We start from the raw sequence: 20,329 nt of genomic DNA, 5'->3' as shown, positions 1-20,329 counted from the left end.
CGTTTAAAGAGTCCCTTTTTGTCTCTGATGTCAGGGGCAAATGTTTTAGCTCTGATTCCCAAAACTAAACATCACACAGCTTTGTAGATTTTACTCATCTGAGAATCCTTTGAGTCATAGCAAGTTCAACAACAGTTCAGAACTTTTGCTACTGTATCAGAAAGCTGAGAGGGGTGATCTACTCGTCTCACTAGTTTGACTTTACTCCTCAAAGCAGCTTTGATCCCATTTCGTTTACCACTCAAAAAGATACTGACTATCATGTGAAGTCCTGATCTTGCCCCTTGGCTGTTATTTCCACTAAACATCTCAGAGGTTGTTGGTACAGTCAGCCCACAAATTTTTATAAATATTAGTTCTCTGCTTTCCTTTTATACAGATGATGGTACAGTTTCTCCCAGAGAAACCACATCTTGCTCGTCATTTCAATAATTACAGACCTACAGTTCTTGAAAACTGCAGTTCTTCTCCCAAGGTTTTAGGCCGGGCTCACATTACAGGAGTATTAAATCCAAACTTTTCACTCTGTAATTGCAAACATAACTCCAACTACAAGTTTAGAAAATAATGCTGCATCACACACTTAACAATGCTTTTAAGACTGAGATCACCGCCTACTGGAGGGTGTTGCTTAAAAATGTGTATATTGTTTAATTTGGACTGCATTGCTTATAGTATCTAAAGTTTGATGAAATGGAAAATAATAATAAAAATATATTGTAAAAAACAAAAGAAAGCAAAGTTAAGTTGCAGCCTGTAGGGATTTTACAGTTTCAAATTCAAGTTTGATGTACAAACCAAAAATTTCCATCTGCTGTTTGTGTTACACTAATCAGATATTGTGTTCATTAATAAAAGCCTACTTGCTTAGAAAAAAAAACTTTCAAAGACTTTGTTCAAACTAATTTGAGATTGTTTCTGAGATTGTACTTCTGCCTGATTTTTTACCGCACAAAACAAACCTGCTACAGCAAGTAAATAAATCAAATTAATTTTTAAAAAATCTTTCAAATAATTACATCCTAAGATTGTAAAAATAATCTAGAATCAACTCTTAAAGATAAAGGATGGCTTAAATAATTGCAGTGAGTTACTCAGTACAGATGGAAACTGTTGTATTCAGTACAAAGACTACGATGTGTTAGACACTCACTTGGCAGCGACTTTTTGTCTTTCCCAAAACCTGGACTCTTTCACTTTGAACCATGGGAAGATTCGGTCCATTTGCTGAAACAGAAAACATTCGATCAAGGTCACATTAACTTACTGATACAGAAAGTGCCTGCACAGACTTTCATTTGGAGCGAGATTATGGTTAGTGCTCAGCAGAATGGCGCTAGCTTGATGGTGCTATACTTTGATGTAGCTATTTATCCCATACTTGCTCCAAATAGAACATCAAGAATTTTTAGAAACATGACACGTGTAAGAAAACTCAATGCTCAAGTTGTCTGAAATGACCCAAAACCTGCATTCCTGTCATAGTGGAATCTGCAAGTATGCACAAGTATTCACTGGTGCTGTGAGAATATAATATATATCCAGAGTTGATGTGCAGTTCTTACCCGGATGAAGAAAGACTTGACCATGCTGTTGGCTTTCCTGCTCTCGGGCTGGCCGCCATCACCGTTGATGGCCGTCTGAATGATTCGCGCGATGTCGTCACTGAACTCCAGCTGACAGAAAAATGATGAACACAGAGTATGACACAGTGCCCGCCTTCTCATACTTTCTTTCCCCCTGTCTGCTGGCAGCAAACTATGGAAATAAAGTGTCACTCTGCCCTTTTTTTGCTCCTCACCGTCTTCCTCAGTGTTTCCTATAACTGCCAATGTCTTCTCTTCCTAAAAGCATCTGACACTCATGAAAACAGTGAACTATTGAAGGACATTGGTGGAAATGTCATTATTAAATGACTGTTAATGTCTGTTAATTTACCATTACTAGTGCAGTGCTCGTTCAAAACGTTGAACTGTAGAAGCAACTGCATATATATGTATCAAATGACAATCGAATAAATTAAAATGATGCGGACTTAATAAATTAAATGGTTTTAATCCAGACAGAAACTTCACCAGCGAGGTTGAACCACAGAAGCAGTTTACTCCTATTGGCTAGTTTTACTGCCTCCGCCTCTTTTTTTCTCCTGTGTATGCTCGTTCTTTCCTCGCATGCCTTTGTCCCACTCAGCAAGTTAGAGCACAGAAGCCCCGCGCCACTGTGATGTGACGATGTTTATATCAAACAGCCCTCACTGCACTCAGACACAGAGCTGAGCGGCTCGCTGTTCGCTTGTTTATTTAAAGTTAATTAATATTAAACGTGTTGCGTGTCCAAGCAACTTCACACTCAGCACTGCACTTCCTTGGGTCCTCAGCAGTACATCCACCAAGTGTGAAGTCGAGTCAGAGCCCAGAAGCCCCACCCTGCTGTGATGTGACGGTGTTTATATCAGAAATCCTCTGCTGCACTTAGACACGGAGCTGGGCGGCTCGCTGTTTGCTTGTTTATTCAAAGCTTATTAATATTAAATGTGTCGCGTGTCCAAATTGCACCAAAAGAGCATCTGTCTCCTCCGTAAATCACCTGTTGAGTGTTTGGTAGTTGTTTAGTTGTGCTTTAGAACGTAACCGCCATGAAACAATCAGAAAATAATGTATTTCTGTCATTCACAGGCTTTCTCTCTCTCAGAGAAAGCTTTCCACCACTGTCTCTCTGTTGCTCGCTTGTGCTCTCAGCTTGCTCGCCCTTTCTCTTTTTCTTGTCTTTTTTGAAATGAGTCGGGAAACCCACATCAAAGCCTAAGTTTAACGTTATCGAATGAAGAGAGATGACATCCCCTCCTCTCTCTCATGGCAGGGATTGTACAGCTCTGATCATAACATCCAGGCACAGAGCCCAGAAGCCCCGCCCTGCTGCTGCAGAGCGGAGCAGTCCCCTGACCGCTTGTTTATTTCAAGTTTATTAATATTTAACGTGTCGCGTGTCCAAATTGCACCAAATTCGACACTGCACTCCCTTGTGTTTCCAGCAATGCACCCGCCAAGCGTGAAGTAGATCAGATGAACGACTCTCAAGATATGCAAAGGACAAACATACAGACAGACAGACAGATTACTTGCTTTATATAGATTGATATAAGAGATACCACACAGGCCTAAACATGGCTTCAAAACATGAGAACACATACAATATGATAATGTTCTACAACAAATGCTTCACAGCTGTTGTTGTACAACACTAATTGCTTTGCCTGTGATATAATGAACAGAAGAGATGCAGCTCAAAAGAAAACACATACTTACCACTGATTTGTAGCGACCTTGATCCATCTTTTTCTCGACAGACTCCAGGTCTGGAGGAGAGTCACTGGGAGGTGTGGGGGTGACTTCAGTCAAGACTGGAGGATCCGGGCCCTCAGGGGAGCGACGGGATGGAAGACTCTCCTCTGTCTCTGGGTTCAGCTCTGGAGGTTTCACCGCCTGTCCCAAAGAGAGTTACACCCTCAGTAGAGTTCTTACTATTATGTTCATTAAACTCTAACTTAATCTGATTGTATCCATCAGTGTTTACTCAGTGTTTGCATTAATCTGTGGAGCAGCACCATAATGTATGTTTTGACTATACAAACACTGGCGTAGAATGACAGCAACTAAAATAGCAAATGCCATGTAGAAGTGTTTGTTTGGTTTTGGAAACTCCTCAAGAGCAGCTGCATCAGAGTTACAGAAGGATGTGTGTTATCTAACCTGTCTGTAGCGTAACAGGTGTGTGGATGTGCGTGAGTTGAGCAGTGCAGTAAGGATGTGACGAATGCAGCCCTGAAGCTCCCTCTCCAGCGCTGTTCGCCACTCGGCTGGATGGCGTTCCGTACATTTGGTGCATGTGTAGGCAACGCTCTCTGGCAGCTTTGACAGCAGCTCGTACATTTCATCTGAGGGACAGAGACAGATGACAGGTCATTATTAGGTTTATCGTCATTCAACGGCTCTTCAAAATGACAGCCTGTCAGTCAGCTGCACAGACACTGACGACTGACGAGACAAATGAAGTGCAACAAGTGCTGCTAAATACTCAAATATACTTGTGAGGATCTTTCATTAAATTTGTATTTCAATACAATTTTCTTTTGAGGCCTACTGACCTGTCAGATTTTCACACTTGGCATGAACCCAATGGTTGCAACGGCCACATTGCATCATCTTGCTGTCATAGTCATCATCATCATAGCACTTATCACACAGTGGGCAGAAGTTCCCTGAGAGAGAGAGGATAACATGTAAGGTGAGAAACATTTATACCACTTAGCACAAGATCGCTTTGATTCAAATGTTGCCCTTCAAATGGTTGTCAACTTCACAGCTCAAGTTGCTGATGAAAATTTTTAAGTATAAGTCTACAAAATACAGGTCACTGAGGAAATCCTTCTGCTTTAATCTCAGAGAAAATACCGGTATAGGGCTGCAATTATTATTTCCATTATTGATTCATCTGATGATTATTTGATCAATTAATTGAAGAATCATTTTGTCTATTTAATCTCAGAAACTAGGGAAAAATGCCCATTATACTTTCTTAGAGCCAAAGATGATGTCTTCAAATGTCTTGTTTTGACCAACAATCCAAAACCCAAAGATATTCAGTTTATTATCATGTATATCACACATTTGAGAAGTTGAAACTAGCAATTTTTTTCGGTCATTTTAAAAATGACTAAAAGGATTATTCAATCATTTAAATTGTTGCAGTTCTACACTGGTGATGTATATATACAATCACTCCTTAACAGTGAGCATTATTTTGGGCCCCACATGCTTGTCACTCACCTTTAGCAAAGAGTTTGGCACAGTCATGACACATGGAGAAGTCATGTGACCACTGGGCATCCCAGGACTTCCCAGGTTTAGTGGCTCCACAACTCTTACAGCGCACACACTTGGTGCAAACCTGAAAACAACAAAAAAAAAGTTGGTGACTATATGGCAGAAACTTGCAAGCAGTTGTGGTGTGAAAGTGACGCTGTGAGAGTGGTAAAATGTTTTCATAGGCGTTGCCTGCGAGAGGGTCCCATGAATGGAAATGACACCACTGTGAGAGGCTTCGAAGAATGTGTGAACAAAAGGACAGGCTAGAGGAAAATGTATGTGTATAATACTAACGTTTGGTCAGGTAGCAGTGCAACGGTGACAGTATATGTATTAAGGTGCGAAGGTGAAGAGGATGTCTAAAGGAAGCATGGTGTGTATTCGTACCCAGACTCTCTTCTTTTTGGTGGGTCTGGTAGGGTGGTTGGGACCCAGGCACTCCGGGTGATAGCTGTTACGGCACTTATCGCACTCTAGCAGCTGCTGCTACAGTGAAAGAGGACAAAAGTGACATGAGATCATTTAAATATCAAACAAGGAAACATTATATTTGTTGCAACACTACAGTGGTTCTATGATTTCGTGCAGATTTAACAACAGTGCTCTCCACAGCTTATTGAGAAGCACATTTATAGTGGGATTCATGGATGAATAAACAACATTATCAAAGGTATTACGATACAGCTATAGTGTGAGCTGTGCCTGGCAGCAGTTTGTAGGCAGCCACTTAAGTGAAAACAACTGCAGTCAAGTTTTTTTTATGTGGCTGAGGGTCAACACTAGCCCAGGTAAAAGCTTTACAACATGTTATGCCACAGCACTTTTTCCCCATTGCAAATCAAGAGCCACTCTGCCATTCATAAATACTGAAAATAAAATGTCACAGACAAGTTAACAACTGTTTCTTACACTCACTGTTTGTCTGGCTATGAAACACTGATAAATGTTAAAGCTGCATGAAGTTTATGATCATGTAGCACAGATTGCACAGAAGATGATGCTCTTTAGGCAGAGATTTGTTTCAAACTCAACTATTTGTGTAGCTTTTAGCTCTCTGATGACCAATAACCAACAAATTCATATACTTCATTAACATGTACCAACACATAAAAGCAATCCAACAGGCATCTGATTGCGTTGCATTGACCAAATATCTGTATAGATAATCTTAAAATGACAACCATACGAAGCTCACACCATGCACATCATACACAGGACTTGAGTTAAATAATAAAATCATGGCAGGAATCCAAGAAGCTGATTAAGTGCTGTCAGCTGGCAAGGCCAGGAAGCTTCTTTCTAGGGAGGATTCTCCAGCCTTTACAAACTGTCACTCTAAACTAAGCTTCTTTTGTATCCAGCCTCAAATGAACAGAAAGTGTACTGAATGGCTTACTTTAGTTTTCTGGTGCTGGCGCCCACAGGCCTGGCAGAATCGGCATCGTCGACAACACCAGTTCTCAAATTGCTCCTGGAGAGGGCGCTCAGACTCGCCCAGGCAAAAGAGATGGAACGGTTCACAGCATACCTGGCAGAAGACGAACTACAGAGATAGAAAAGAGACAGAGAGGGAAACAACTGTTTGAGACTCCCGACTCCAATATGGCTGATGAATAACTTGGAGACTCTTATGAGCAGTGGCATATGTGAGGCAGTTTAGACAGACCATTTTTAACCGACTGCTCAAATAGTATTCTATTATTTTCTATTAAGAGAGAAAGACAAAGGAGTGGTAGAGAACAAAGTGCTAAATAGAAACAGTAGTAAAGGAAAAGAAATTAAAATTTAAAAGAGAATGTTTTTAAGAAAATGATCAAAAGTGGGCATGTTTTTCTTTTACCTCAACATTTCCACTGCTTGCACATAAGAAGCAGAGCACCCTGGGCGTGACAGGCACAGAGGTGAGCAGGCTGAGGCCGCCAGCCTCCCACACCTTCTCCACATCATGGTCCCTCTTGAAATCCACTCTGATACGATGCACTCCGTCGCAGGGTGATCTGGACTTCGCCTGGCCCCTAGTCGAGGGAGTGCTCAGCCAGTTTAAAGTACAGCTGCTGGGTGATTTAGTGCTCAGCGGCTTCTCGAGTTTGTCAGACAAGAGTGGAGATATGAAAGAGAATAGTGAATATTGGAAATAATATGCGGTTTATACAGTACATTGAAAAAGTTATGGGTTTCTCTAAATCTATGGCTGAAGCAAGTTCACAAGGTAACAAACAATGCATACAAGATACAATAGACAACAATGAGTTAAAGGTCTGAATAAACCAACTGAGGCTAATTCCTACCTTGTCTTTTGGTCTCTGTTTAGGAGATGGAGGAACAGAGCGAGAAGTTGGCTTCTTCATCTGTTTTAATTCAACTTTGAAAAAGAGAAAGTAAATGACAAATAAGAGTGGAGTTTTGTTAAGCTTTACATTTATTATAACAAGATGGGACCAGTTTCTTACCTGTATCCGATGTCGCTGTAGTCGAGCTCTGCTGCTGTGACGAGTGCTGTTGGGGCTTCTTCTTGGGCTCGCTCAGTGGAATCTTGGGTGAGGCGTCTTTTTTTGATGGCGCCTGACTCACAGATGGTCGTTGCTGCTGTTGGGATGGCTGATGAGATTGCATAGACTGGGAGGGGGAATTCTGGGCTGAAGATGACGAGGAGGAAGATGAGGAGGATGAGGAAGATGATGATGTGGAAGAGGATGATGACGAGGAGGAGGATGTTGTTACAGGCTGCTGTAATTTGTGTCCCTTCTTACTGGAGACACTGCTTGAGACAGATAGCTGTTTAGGGTCTGGTGTCAGGGCTGGAGACTGAGCCTGGGCTGTGACTGTGCTGGCAGCCTGAGGGGGTTCGTTTGGGGCAGGGGAAGATGCCAGAGCTGGAGATGATTGCTTTGATGACGGCTGCTGTCGCGACTTCTCCTCTCCCAGTTTTAGAGGAGGAGTTTCACTCTTTTTGCGGGAAGGTTCTTCCTTCGGTGGTGCGGGAGTGGGTTTGGGGCCAGACTCTGAGCTCGGTCCCTTTACCGGATTGAGACCCTCCTTCTTCTCAGACAACTTGTTCTTCTTCTTGTCTTTCTTGCCTTTGCCTTGTTTCTGAAGAAACATCTTTGAAGGCATCCACTGCAAATTCTGACACTTCCTCATCCTGTAGACAGTGACACAAAATTTAATCTTTAATTTCTTAAATATTCCATTAAAAGTTATAAAAATGTTATTCAAGACATACATAATAATATCAGTGATCTATTGTGACAAACAGCTCATCAGACTTACTTGCAGCACTGCTTTTTAATGTTCCGTCCACCAAATTTGGGCTTGTCGAGACAGTTGGTACAGACACCACAATCTTCTGGAACCTGGCAGCCTGAGCACTGGCCACAGCGTCGTGACCGACGCCCCTTCTTGGGAGGAGCTTCTTGAACAGCCTTTTGCCGTGTCTCCCGTGGCTTTATGGGAGGGGATTGGGGCTCTGCCTCCTCTGAACCTGCTACTGATGACTTGTCTATAAGGAGAGATACATCATAAGATAGATGTTATCATAAATGACACAAAGTAGTACAGTATTTATTTCACTCACCAGAGTCTGAGATACACAAAGACTCTACACCAAAGCAAAATTCCTTTGCATATCATTACTAATGTACACCATGACAGAGTCTAGCAAGCTCACTAGCTCAGCAACATAAAGCATTACAAATTTACAATATTGTTAAAAACTGAATGAATTCAATCAATAATTTAACAAATGGAACCTCCAACTAAGCCTCCTTTTAACAGAATGCCATATATTGTCACGTCTAAACTTTAGCTTTAAATGACAGCGCTTCAGTGTCTATTTAATATTTTCCACAATGTCTTCTTGAATACACTCTTTTCTTTGCTGAATGGACAGCTCATATTGTACCAGGTCTTTTATGGTATTTCCCAGCTGTGAAAGCAGTAGGTAGTGTTTCAATGGAAAGAAACACTTGTCCAGGGTGTTGTCTAAAACACTAATATCCTTACAGTAAATAACCAGGCAAAAAAACTGATAAAACTGAGATTATGCTGCGAACTCTTGATATGTCACTTACGTCAGGTCCTCTGATCTCAAAAACACATATGTGCCAACATGACATAACACCAGTGAAAACAACAGGAACAGGGCAGCCAAAGTGCTCGTTCCATCACCACTTCATTGTGCTCTCATTCCTCTGCTCTTGAGATTAATCTGTCATCACTGCACACTGCAGGACTTTTTTAAGACTAGCACAGATGTTGTGTCATAAATAACAAATGCTCAACTCAACCAAGCCTCCACTCAGAACAGGCAAGTTTTTTGTAAATTTGCCTGATAATTCTGCTTTGCCATCTTAAAGAATTATAAAAATCCTACATTAAATTAATTCACAATGAATTAGTGTTTAGCTTGCTGCTCTATGTTTGGTTTGTGCTGTTAAAAAAACAAATATAGCCTGTGACCTACTGACCCCTTGAACTCTATTAACATCTGACAAATATGTTAAAGGGCACCCATTATGCTCATTTTCAGCTCTATATTTTTAAGTTTAGACTCCACTAGAGTAGCTTTGCATGATTCACATTTCAAAACTCCATATTTATTTTACACTAGCCCTTTATGCAGCCCCTCAGCTCAGTCTCTGTTCTGTTTGACCAGCTTTGCAGAAGCTGCTGAGAGGCAGCATGTATCATAGTTGTGCAAAGTTACCGCCGATGCAAACCCAATATTTCCTGCTTTACTGCTTCAAATTAAAAGCTAATAAATGACTAAATAACAGGAGACTTTTATTGTGAAGAATTTACAGGAAGTGAAACTTGTTCCTAACTGAATTAGCAGAGCTTCATTAGTGGAACTAAAAACCAGTCGATATAACAACATATGGAGATATTTGTTTGTTGTAACATTATTCATATATATATATAACTGAAAATAAGGAAAAGCATAATAGATCCCCTTTAAACTCAGGAAATGTATTATTATTAATTATTGTAATCTCCCCACTTGAGTCCCCCAGGCGAGTCAGTAAACTTGAGCAGCAAGGCCAGAGATAGTAACCCAGTAATAAGATGCAAGTCGAGTGTGCCTCACCATCATTCCCCATGGAAGATAGGATCTTCTCTCTCTCCTCCCAGGGCAAGGCACTAAGGGTGGGCATGTCGTCAGGGAACACTGCCCGATTACGGCCAAGAGCCACAGCTGCACGACGACATACATGCTTGATGCGTGGACCGCGGACTGAGGTCTCTGACGAGTCACTCTCTTGACCCTGCTCACAAACACAAATTGCCACAAAAAGTAAGACATCTTTTAAAAGCATGCTTTATAATAATAAAAACTACACAAAAATAAAACACATAAAGCTGATATTTTAGGATGTTCTTCAAACGGTAAATTTAATTTGTTGTAAATGTTTCACTGAACTAAATAAATCTTTTATCTCTGGACAATGTGCAATAATGATGAAGATGATGATGATGAAGTGGCAGAGGGGAAGGGATAGGTACTGGTTGCTGTGGATTGTGTCCATTTCTACAAACAATAATATTTATGACAGAGAGCTTGAGTTGGTACTAGTTTGAACTGAGGGTAGGACAAGTTCAGCTGGAAAATGGGCAATGACTGCCTATAACCATCTAATTGTTAGATTAACACTAGAAGAACAGAAGAGTTTATTCTCTTCAAAGGAATACTTTCAAGAGCACAGCCAGTGCTGCTTTCTGCATAATGTATGAAGCTAACAGAATTCCCCTTAAGTAACACCCTCTGTGGGACTTTCCTATTATCGAGTTTCAGTTTGAGTACAAATGCAGATTTCTATTTATAGAAAATATTCGTAGCATCTTGTCAAAGTCACTTGCTTGTGGCTGTATGATGAGAATGAGAGAAACAGAAGCTTTTTGTTCAGGGTACAAAATAACTGTGAAGACATTAAAAGGAAAACTCACCTGGACCTTGGTCTGGTCTGCAGGCTTCAGCTTACTCTTCTTTATCTCAAAGAGCTGGGCTTTGGCCTTCTTCAGTAGTCCAACTACCCGCTTGTCGGTCACAGGCTGTTTCTCTGCTTGTGCCAACATTGATCCGAGAGAGGAGACAGGGAGCTGTTGTCTGCCTGGCTGCCCTGGAAGGCTTGCTGCCTGCTGGCTAGGAGCACTTTGTTTCTCTTTCTCCTTCTCCTTCTCCCCATCTTCCATCTCTGCTCCCTTTTCAGAGGGTCTACCTTTCTTAGGTAGACGCACTTTAGCAATGGAAACGGGATGGGATGGAACAGTGGAATGGAGCCCACGCACCTCCGAGGAAGCAGTGTCAGAAATCATCTCAACTGATGTTAATTTTTTTCTGCCCGGAGCCTTTTTTGGAGCAAGAGATATTAGAGCATCTTCTGAGTCCCTCCCATCCACAGTAAAGAGGCTGGAAGGTGCATTGGGGGAGCCATCTGGAGTAGAAACCTTGGTTCTTTTCTCCAAATCCTTCCTCCCTTCCCTCTTATTCTCCTTCTCTTTCTCTCGGTTTTTCTCAGAATCCCTTTCTTTTTCCTTTGGAGCAGGTTCCTGGGGAGCTGACATGCTTTTTTCTTTACCTCCTTTCCCAGCTCCTCGCCCTGTGTCCTGGGCACTGGAAGGAAAGAGAGGGAAAAGTGGGGAAGAGGAGGATGATGTAGTTGACAAAGGAGGTGGGTTTCCAGCAGCCCCTCTCCTGCTATCAGGTGTCCCTTGGGAGGCCAGGGATACGGAGGAGAAGGTGCTGAAAGAAGCAGGAGTTAAGGCACTGGTGGCTAGTGGACTTGTAGAGACCCCTGGCAAAGAGCTGGGGTTACTACTGCAGACAGACCCTGTCAGCACAGACATCTCAGAGGAGCCTTTCCCCACAGATATCTGGCCTCCTATTTGGCTGCTGCGTCTGGTCATTGAGTGGGAAGGAGACCGTGGTTGGCCACGTATTGTTCCCGAGACCAGTCGTCTCCTGCGCCGCGAGCTTCTGTTGGAGCTAGAGGATGTTTGGTGCGGGGAGAGAGACCCAGGGCTGCTCCCAGAGGATGAATGCAGGGTAACGGACTCAAATATCCGAGAGTGAGCCTCACTGGGTGTAAAGCGTGGAGCACGAAGCAATGGGCTGCGCTTCTGGAGTGGTGTGTCAAAGCGGGATGAAGAGGGATGTTGGTGGTGGGTGTGGGGGTGATGAGGGGCAAATAGACGAGTCCCTGATCCCGCTCCACTGCCTTGTGCAGGGAATGAAACAGGAGCAGCTCCCCCTGCCCCACTGACACCTTGGGGCAACAGCCCCACGTCTTGAGCTGTAAGAGGGGGAGGACGGAAGTTGTCAAATATGGGTTTGCGGATGAGGCCCTCCTTGGCATATTTAGCAGAGGAGAAGTACTGCTGTTCAGGGTGGGACAGGGACGTCCAGCGGAAGGTGGGCTCTCTCAGAATTGAGCGGCTTCGTTTGTCTGACAAGCTGGACAGCACTGACGGTCCAGACAGGAATGGAGGGATGGGTTGAGACATCCAGGGTGACTGGGGGTGGTGTTCACTGATAGCAGCTGAATTGGAGGAAGCTGACTGAGGAGGCTGAGGAGGGGTGAGGAGAGGGGGAGGTGGAGGTGAAGAAGAGGCAGTGGATGAAGCTTGCTGGGAATTGACAAGTGTGTTGGAGGACATCAGCACTCCTGTTGGTGGACTGATGATAGGCTTTTTGGCCCCTGTGGTGAGCGTCTCTCTCACCCTCTGGCTCTGACTTCCTCGACCCACCCCTTGTCCTCTCCGGCCTCGTCGACTCCTGTCAGACAGCATGTGCTCTGGCTCTGGCTCAGAGGGAGGGGAGGGAGGCCGTGAGCTGTGTAACAGGTTGGCCTCCCTCTCTCCCTGTGAGGACGGAGAGTGATCCTCCTCTGGCTCCGACAAAGCTTGTGTGGCCTCAGAAGCCTGGGAGTCGCACGACGAGTCATCCAAGCTGGGGCTGCTGGACCTGGAAGACTCTGCAGAAGAGAGCTGGGAGGAATGCTGCGACACAGCACTTGAGCCGCAAGAAGCTGCGCTACTGCTAAATCGCCCGTTGGTGGCATTGTTGGTGTTGCTGTTGAGCAGACTGGCAGGTGTTGATGAAATACTGGAGATAGGGGCGGGTGGTGGAGGAGGGGGGAGGGAGTCAATGGGAGCAGTTGTACCAGTGGTCGCAACGGCCGGTGGAGAGGAGACCAGCAAAGGGGAAGGGGAAGAGGAGGTAGTGGAGGTGGGTTGGGCAGATGCGGGGACAGATGAGGGCGTTGTTTCTAACCGTGCCATCTTCATATGGGGTGGCGGGGTTCCAAAGCTGCCCTCGTCTTCAATGAAGCGCTTGGGGGTTTTGATGATGCGAAGAGAGACTGTGCTGACCACAGGCATGATGAACTGCCTGATGTTCTTCAGTTGGGTGGTCTTCCTGATGCCAGCCTCAATGGCTCCTGCCCCGCTAACCCCAATGGCTACAGCTTCTTTCTCCAATCGCTTCTGCGCTCCTTTCTTAGCACGCTGCAGCAGCTGCTTAGCGATGGTTGCATCAGTGCGTTTAGAAGAAGGGACAATTCTGACAGGCTTTCTATGGCGAGGGCTTTTTCTGAGGCCCACTGTCCTGCCTGGCTTGGAGGGAGACGGGGAGGCAGGTGAATTGGAAGAGTCCTGGTCCTCAGCACCATCCACATTCCTTAGCATGGGCTGCTGGAGAGTGTGTGGTTCTGTGCCTCTGTCCCCGCCTCTCACCTTAAAGGCCTTGTGTTTCCCTTCCCCACAATCATCAATGGAGGTAGACAGCTGTGCAGCAGCAGCAGCAGCAGCAGCAGCCGCCTCAGCTTTGAGCCGCTCAGCTGAGGGCGGTCGCCCACGTCTGCGTCGGGGTACACCAGGCAAAGTCTTGAGCCGTGACTTGAGAGGGGCGAGTTTAGTCGCTCTCAGCCTCTTCAGGTTGGTAACTTTGGATTCACCCCGCCCACCTTTGGGAAGCTTGGCATCAGCATCATGAGGATGAGCAGAGCCCAGTGGCGTTCTCTTGGCGCCCTTTCTGTCCTTGTCCTCCTCTGTGTCCATGCCCAACTCAGACCCAGCTTGCCTACCGTCCTCTGCTGCTGCATGGTTACCTGCACTCCAAGCTTTCTTGCTACTTGAGGATGGGGGGCGGCCTCTTCTCTTTTCTCCAGTGCCAAGTGGCCTCCCAGGCAGCCTTTTTGGTCCCTCAGGTTTCGCCTGTGCACAGGAGTGAGGGGAGGAGGGGGAAGATAGACTTGCAGCAGCTTTCTGGGCAGTCAGGGCCCGGGGTGGACGGCCTCTGGGCTTCTTCTCCTGTATGGGTGTGCCCGCTGATAAAACCAGGGAACAAAACAAAGGATATTCGGTTAGCAAGGAGCCATCGGATATTGACAGCTTTCATAGGCACAGACATCTCAAGACAACAGTAAAGTCCATGATAGACATTTAGAGACAAATCCTCAAACACTAAGCCAGTTCCTGCTGATGATTTCCTGAAAATTTTCAAAATGAATTTCAATATCATTTTTAGGTCAAGTACCTGAAGAGGTTGTTGAAGGGCTCTGTATTCTTTTCTGCTCAGTGACTGTTCCAAATCCTCCAAACACTTCTTCCTGCAAAAAAGAAGAGAAAACAGATCAATCTTTTGTGACCTTACAGCTGAGGTTATGGTTGGTTAACAGGTCAAATATTCAGCATCCATCATGGTACATAATTGTCATTTGGCCTAGATGTGCAACACTTGAGTCATTCTTGAAGTCAGACTCAAATGAAGACCAAGGTTTCAGGGCTATAATGATGTGCTCAATCTCACTTTCGCCTGCTGGCTTACTTTGGTGCTCTCATTTTTCTCTGGCTTTTGGGATGGCATGCCTGCAGTTGGAAAAGGCTCAAACCACAACAGACAGTTTGAATTGCAAACATCCAAATTCTCCTCGGTGACTAACACATAGCAATGCTTTCCGGCTCCCAGAGGGAACAGTAAAATGCTAAGGTGGTTGGTCATACATATATAGCTACACAGACAGCCAGGGCAAAGCTTATCAGACTCAGACCTACATTTTCAGCTATGGCTCAATTTTCATCAGACTGAGCTTTACATTGACAGCAGGTGTACTTACACTCAGCTTCACTTTAAGCTAAATTCTAACATCACCTACCTGTATACAATTTTAATTGTTGTCACGCCTTTTGGATGTTGACATGTTGATACTTAACATGTAGTTAGTACGCAAGTATGCTAATATTAGCTACTTAAATATAATGTTGCATATTTCAGTTGATTAAGTTACAATGTGTGTACAATGTACATGAAGCAAGTTATACACGGCGACGCGAGTCAAACTTACATAGTGCAATCTATCTGAATGGATCAATGCATGTCAGCCAACCTGGGTTAAATGCGGGTTAAGCCACAGATATACTCCCGAGTGGACACATACATGGACAGCTGCGGACACCACAAATGCATAGTAGTTCTGTTTATACTACTTTCTGGAGTCCGCTCTCCACGCATGCACAGTAGTTCGGCATCTACAGGTAGACAGTGTAGTGGCCGTGAGGTCGAGACAAACTGGGGGTACGCAGATGTCCGCACAAAGCCTTCATGTGCACCCATTTATGACAAAATATATGTCATGTTGACCCTTGCGTACCCGCACACACGGAAAGTATAAATTCAGCTTCAGATAGCACTTCCCAGCTTTGGTTATAAGGTGTCTGTTATGGATGGAAATTAATTTAATGACATGTTAGCAAGCTAACGTTACTATTAATCTCAAAGACAGGAATTTGGTCATAAGTTTTAGGGGCATCCTGTCATGAACTGAAGAAGATTTTGACCTGTTAGTTACGCTGAATTAAAAATCAGGGAATCACCAAAAGCATGATGGTTGACCTTGTAGGGATCATAAAGGTCTACCAAATTTCAAGGTAATTCAGTTTGGACCAAAGTGTTAGACTGTCAAACCAAAGAAACAACATTTAAATGACTGACATGACCAGTATCATTACAATGAAAACACACACAGGTGAAAGTTGCGTTCTTCCAATGAAACACATGGGAAGCAAAAGTTTTCCTCCTGAACATGTCTCTGTGTGAACAGACACTTAACTGTTATTACTTTGAGCAAGTACAATAAAACCAGTGGAAGAAACACCAACCATGAAGAATCACCACCATAATGATATGTCATCATACGGTATCTGAGAACCCAACCTGGCAGATTAAACAGGCTGTAATAAATGAAGTACTACGGTCTTGCAAAACAAAAAGATTATGTTTCAGAGACACATATAAGCAAATGTATCACAAGTTGCACTTAATATTTCACGTACTGAATTACTAACTTAAACATGTGTTTATCTTCTCTGTGACTTGACGGTGGATGTGTGACATTTCTGATGATAAATCCTGTTATACAAATTCAAGAAATCATGTGTAAATGTAATATACTGAATGCACAGACTGTCCATCTATCCTCCCTCTCATGCCTCAGTAAAGCCTTGAGATGTGCAATGGAGAACTCGTCCAAGGATGATTAACATCTTCAGCATCTTCTTTGAGCCACTACTTCTAGCAATCAGTGTGTGTGTGTTTAAGAGTGGAGGTGAGTGTGTCATTTCATCATGTTTATTTATAGCAGCGTGTGGGGATGCAGTTGAGGTCTCACTGGCCCAGTTTGTAGAGCAGCTGCTATCCAAGTGTAGTCCACACAAGTGTGTGCACATGACTATATGCAAACTAACTACCACCAGCTACACACATCACAATGTTAATGATTGATAAATGAATGTCTCTGACACATCCACACTGTGGAATCTAGATTAAAAAATATGAAAGAAACATTCTTGTGTGCAACAAAGCTGTTTCATCTGTTCTACATAGAAACAAACAACAATTACAGACAGTCAATACTGCTGTTTATCCTGGCAGCCACTCTAAATCTGAGCATCCTCCACTCTTCCTAGTGCATTTGAGCATCTTTTTCTTCTTATGCTTCTTCAGTCTCTAAGCATTCTCTCCTCTTCCTCTATCCTCACAGCATCCTTCCAGCATCCTTTCCTCTCTGAGCAAGCTGCTGCTCTTGGTAGGTGTTGTTGCAGAGCTGAGGGGGGCGGAGTACCAACGGACAGCTCTGACTCGCTGTGATAGTGCGAGTGGCACTCAATGACATCACAACACGCTTTTCTAGAGGCAAGTGCACAGAGCGCACCGCACGAGTTCATGTAAACACACATACATGCGTACATGTACCTCCTCAATCCATCAGACACACAAACGCCTCACACATGCACACATACATGTAGACTGAAAAAAAAGAAGAAAAAAAAAAACCACACGCCCTGCACATGAACTGCGCAGCGAGATGTAAACAAGCATAACATAGGGGTGAGGACGCGGGGGAGGGGTGCACGGGCAAGGCGAGCAAACAAGAGTAAGGAAAGGAGGAGGGCTGTAGGAGGAGGCAGAGGGGGAGAGAAAAAAGAGACGAGGAAGCAGCATCTTGACCACATGCACTATCAGCAACAGAGGGAGCGAAGTCGTCTCATGGGAGCACAGAGGATGAAAGGGGTTTGGGGTTTTCAACATGCTCATGCAGAAGCTTGCCAAATCCAAATCTAAACAGGCCTCCCACACAACAAGACTCTCTTTCCTCCCCCTCTGCCATGCTCCCAAACACATATTCAGTCACTCACTTATTGCTCGCTCGCTCGCTTCCCGCCCACTGGCTGCTGAGCAGAGAGCAGCAGCGTGTGAAACACAAGGCTCACCATGAGCTCAATAGTAGGCCAGGCACAGGGAGGTAACTTCAAGAAGTAAACAAACACTGTAGTAGACTAGCGAGGTAAGGTTCATGTACTGTTTTGCCTTATAACATGCAAAGGATAAAAAGGTTACTAGAAAGACCTGAGTTTCCCTTTTCTCCTTTCTATCTCATCTCTTCAACTGAGGAGAGAACAAGAATGTTTTTGAACATGACTGTTCAAGTTCTTCTTCATCTCTGCTGGCTTTTGCTGTCACTCTCACCATACAAGACTGAGCAGTTTTACTTCCTGCTGGTCTGTCATGTCTCATCTAGCTGATCAGTGAATAAATGACTTGATATAAAGTCACTGTATGCTAGAGAAAAGGAGATCAGTGTGATTCATTGTTGAAGCAGGAGGTGAAAGGGGCTGTCCCGGAAAGCTATGAGACGGATGTGAATTTGGTTTGAGGTATTCATCTCTGTATCATTTTGACGGTGCTTTTGCAAGCTGAGAAAGCCAATGGGACTTTCACTGTCCTTGGCTTGCAGGAGTGGGGACCACTTTCCCAGGCAGGGTATGAACAAGTAGGCCTAAATCTAAAAAAGTCAATTCACGCTTAACATGGCATTCAGAAAAACATCTTAGTTTTAGATAATTATGGAATCCAAGACTAAGTTAAACCAGATTCATTTTAACCACATATATTAGTCCTCATTAGTGAGAGTATGTGTACATAGGTATGGCCTGCAGGTGCCAATAAAAGCTGTAACGCATCACAAACGCCTCATAACTCAGCGGTGTCAGAGGAGTAACAACAGACAAAACAATTGAAGTGAAAAAAAAAGAACAAGTTCAGAAACAAAAAAAAAAACCTTATTGTGATCAATCAACCATGTCCCCTACTAATTATCTCCATATGCAATTAATTTGCATCAGTGATTTACATACAGACAACATTACAGAAGTAGCAGGCTGTTCATATAGCACAACAAAAAGTAAGGGCGTGTGGGCTAGGAAGTGGACAGCTGTACAAATGTTGGACCTGGATTCACATTCTGTCTCAAACTAGAAGCTAGTGCTAATATTCTTAAAATCCAAACATAACCACAACCTGCCCCTAAACTTATCTAAGTGATATTAGTTGCTTTAACTTAAGCAAACGTTAATCCTGATTTAGTTGCCACAAGCCGATACTGTAGAAATGAAAAAAAAAAAAAAACATTGCAGAGATGTAAAACTTTCTTTAGGGAATGTATTTAAGTAATATTCCAGTATATTACAGTTTGTAAAAACAGTCCAAGTTTTAAACTAGGTATAATAACTCAACCCATATAGATTTGGCACAGCTACATTTCTCATTGTTGTTCATGAAATGTATCATCAATCATCATTTGTTCTCTTATCTTCTCTCCATTTATTTTTCTTTCTCAGATGTAATACAATCTATTTCATCCTTGCAATGTTTAAAACCAGCTTCCTGATAGACAAGATGTACCAAAATGTTCTTATTTATTTTTAGATAAACTTTATAGAGATAACTTGTGATTAGCTAATCTTGTTGGCTTTGCGGACATTTTCCAACTCCTTCTCTTTAAAACACACGATGGTATGTTTAAGAAAGTGATTTGCAGTACTGTCAGATATATGTGATTGGTGTTAAATGGATTAAAACATGCAAACATTGTATAGTCCTTTCAACAATATACAGCGCTGATAAATTGGTTACTATATTTTGCAACCAGCAAAATGACCACAACTGTTGATCTCAAGATCTTATTGGAAAGACTAACCACTACTTGTGCAGTCATTAGCGGCAAACAGTTGCTGTTCAGTGCTAGTTTATCACTCATATTGTCTTTATTATGTTCAACTTTAACTTTAATAACAACTAAAAGGTTTAATTCTCACAGATTACATGTTAAGATTAAGTCACAACAATATCACCAACTGAATACTGCAAGTGGTTCCACATTAACCAACCAATATTTTCCTTGTATTGATTGGACAACCATGTAGGTGACTACTTACATGGTTAATAAATATTATTTTTTAAAGAAATACAGTTCAATCCACCCCCAAGTATTCACATTCGGGTCTTTCTCAGAACAGATGTAGAAGTCTGGGAAAGGCAGGGGGTAGTGTGACAAATGTCTTGCTGGATTGAAACCCCAGACACTACAGTTGTGTGGCAAATGCCTCACCCAAAGGAGCCACCAAATTGGCCAACACCCCTATTTAGCAACCCCTGATGACATATGAAAGTATTGTAGTCACAGTGACCTGGCAAAAGGTGCAACACATATGATCATGTTGGACATTCAAGTATTACAAAAAGACATGAACTAAGATTTAAGTCAGACATTCAACACAGGAAAACTTCAAGCAGTGAAGTAGAAAAGGAGGACATGGATGTGAGTCAGACAGGAAGGAGAGATGTTAAATGGATGAGTAAGTTTTCAGGTTAGGACCCTGTCAGTCACTTTGATGCTGGAGAATACTCATACTTCTTAAGCGGCCATTCCTCCTTGGTATGAAAAAAAACATTTTTTTTGACACATTCCAGGAAGATTTCCTCTTGGATTTACTGAACAGACTATGCCTCATCTCTTCCTGGAATGTAAATTGGCAGTGAGCTCATACTCCCCTATATGCTCTGATGACACATCCCTTCATAAAGGCCACACAGGAAACCAACAAATACTATTAAGTTTACAAAGCAGCAA

General features: G+C 43.2%; 1 protein-coding gene across 2 annotated transcripts in view; it reads right to left on the bottom strand.

Annotated features, from left to right (window-relative positions):
• The window catches only part of kmt2a (lysine (K)-specific methyltransferase 2A), a 43,616-nt gene that overhangs the window by 17,375 nt on the left and 5,912 nt on the right, over positions 1–20,329 (bottom strand). The window contains exons 2-16 of one of the 2 annotated variants that reach the window (XM_067594689.1): positions 14,398–14,470; positions 10,809–14,188; positions 9,952–10,129; positions 8,136–8,364; positions 7,316–8,007; positions 7,154–7,227; positions 6,706–6,945; positions 6,262–6,408; positions 5,253–5,348; positions 4,827–4,947; positions 4,145–4,258; positions 3,750–3,934; positions 3,306–3,482; positions 1,566–1,676; positions 1,154–1,227 (exon numbers count right to left, since the gene is read on the bottom strand). In XM_067594689.1, the coding sequence (XP_067450790.1) occupies positions 1,154–1,227; positions 1,566–1,676; positions 3,306–3,482; positions 3,750–3,934; positions 4,145–4,258; positions 4,827–4,947; positions 5,253–5,348; positions 6,262–6,408; positions 6,706–6,945; positions 7,154–7,227; positions 7,316–8,007; positions 8,136–8,364; positions 9,952–10,129; positions 10,809–14,188; positions 14,398–14,470 (5,891 nt within the window). Of the gene's footprint in view, positions 1–1,153; positions 1,228–1,565; positions 1,677–3,305; positions 3,483–3,749; positions 3,935–4,144; positions 4,259–4,826; positions 4,948–5,252; positions 5,352–6,261; positions 6,409–6,705; positions 6,946–7,153; positions 7,228–7,315; positions 8,008–8,135; positions 8,365–9,951; positions 10,130–10,808; positions 14,189–14,397; positions 14,471–20,329 lie in introns of both variants that reach the window. The other variant, XM_067594688.1, reaches the window with a different exon arrangement.

The sequence above is a fragment of the Thunnus thynnus genome, chromosome 7 (genome assembly GCF_963924715.1).
Source record: "Thunnus thynnus chromosome 7, fThuThy2.1, whole genome shotgun sequence".
In the NCBI taxonomy this organism is placed as follows: domain Eukaryota; kingdom Metazoa; phylum Chordata; class Actinopteri; order Scombriformes; family Scombridae; genus Thunnus; species Thunnus thynnus.
Note: the sequence above shows the minus strand (reverse complement) of the source record. Positions and strands in the feature narration are given on the sequence as shown.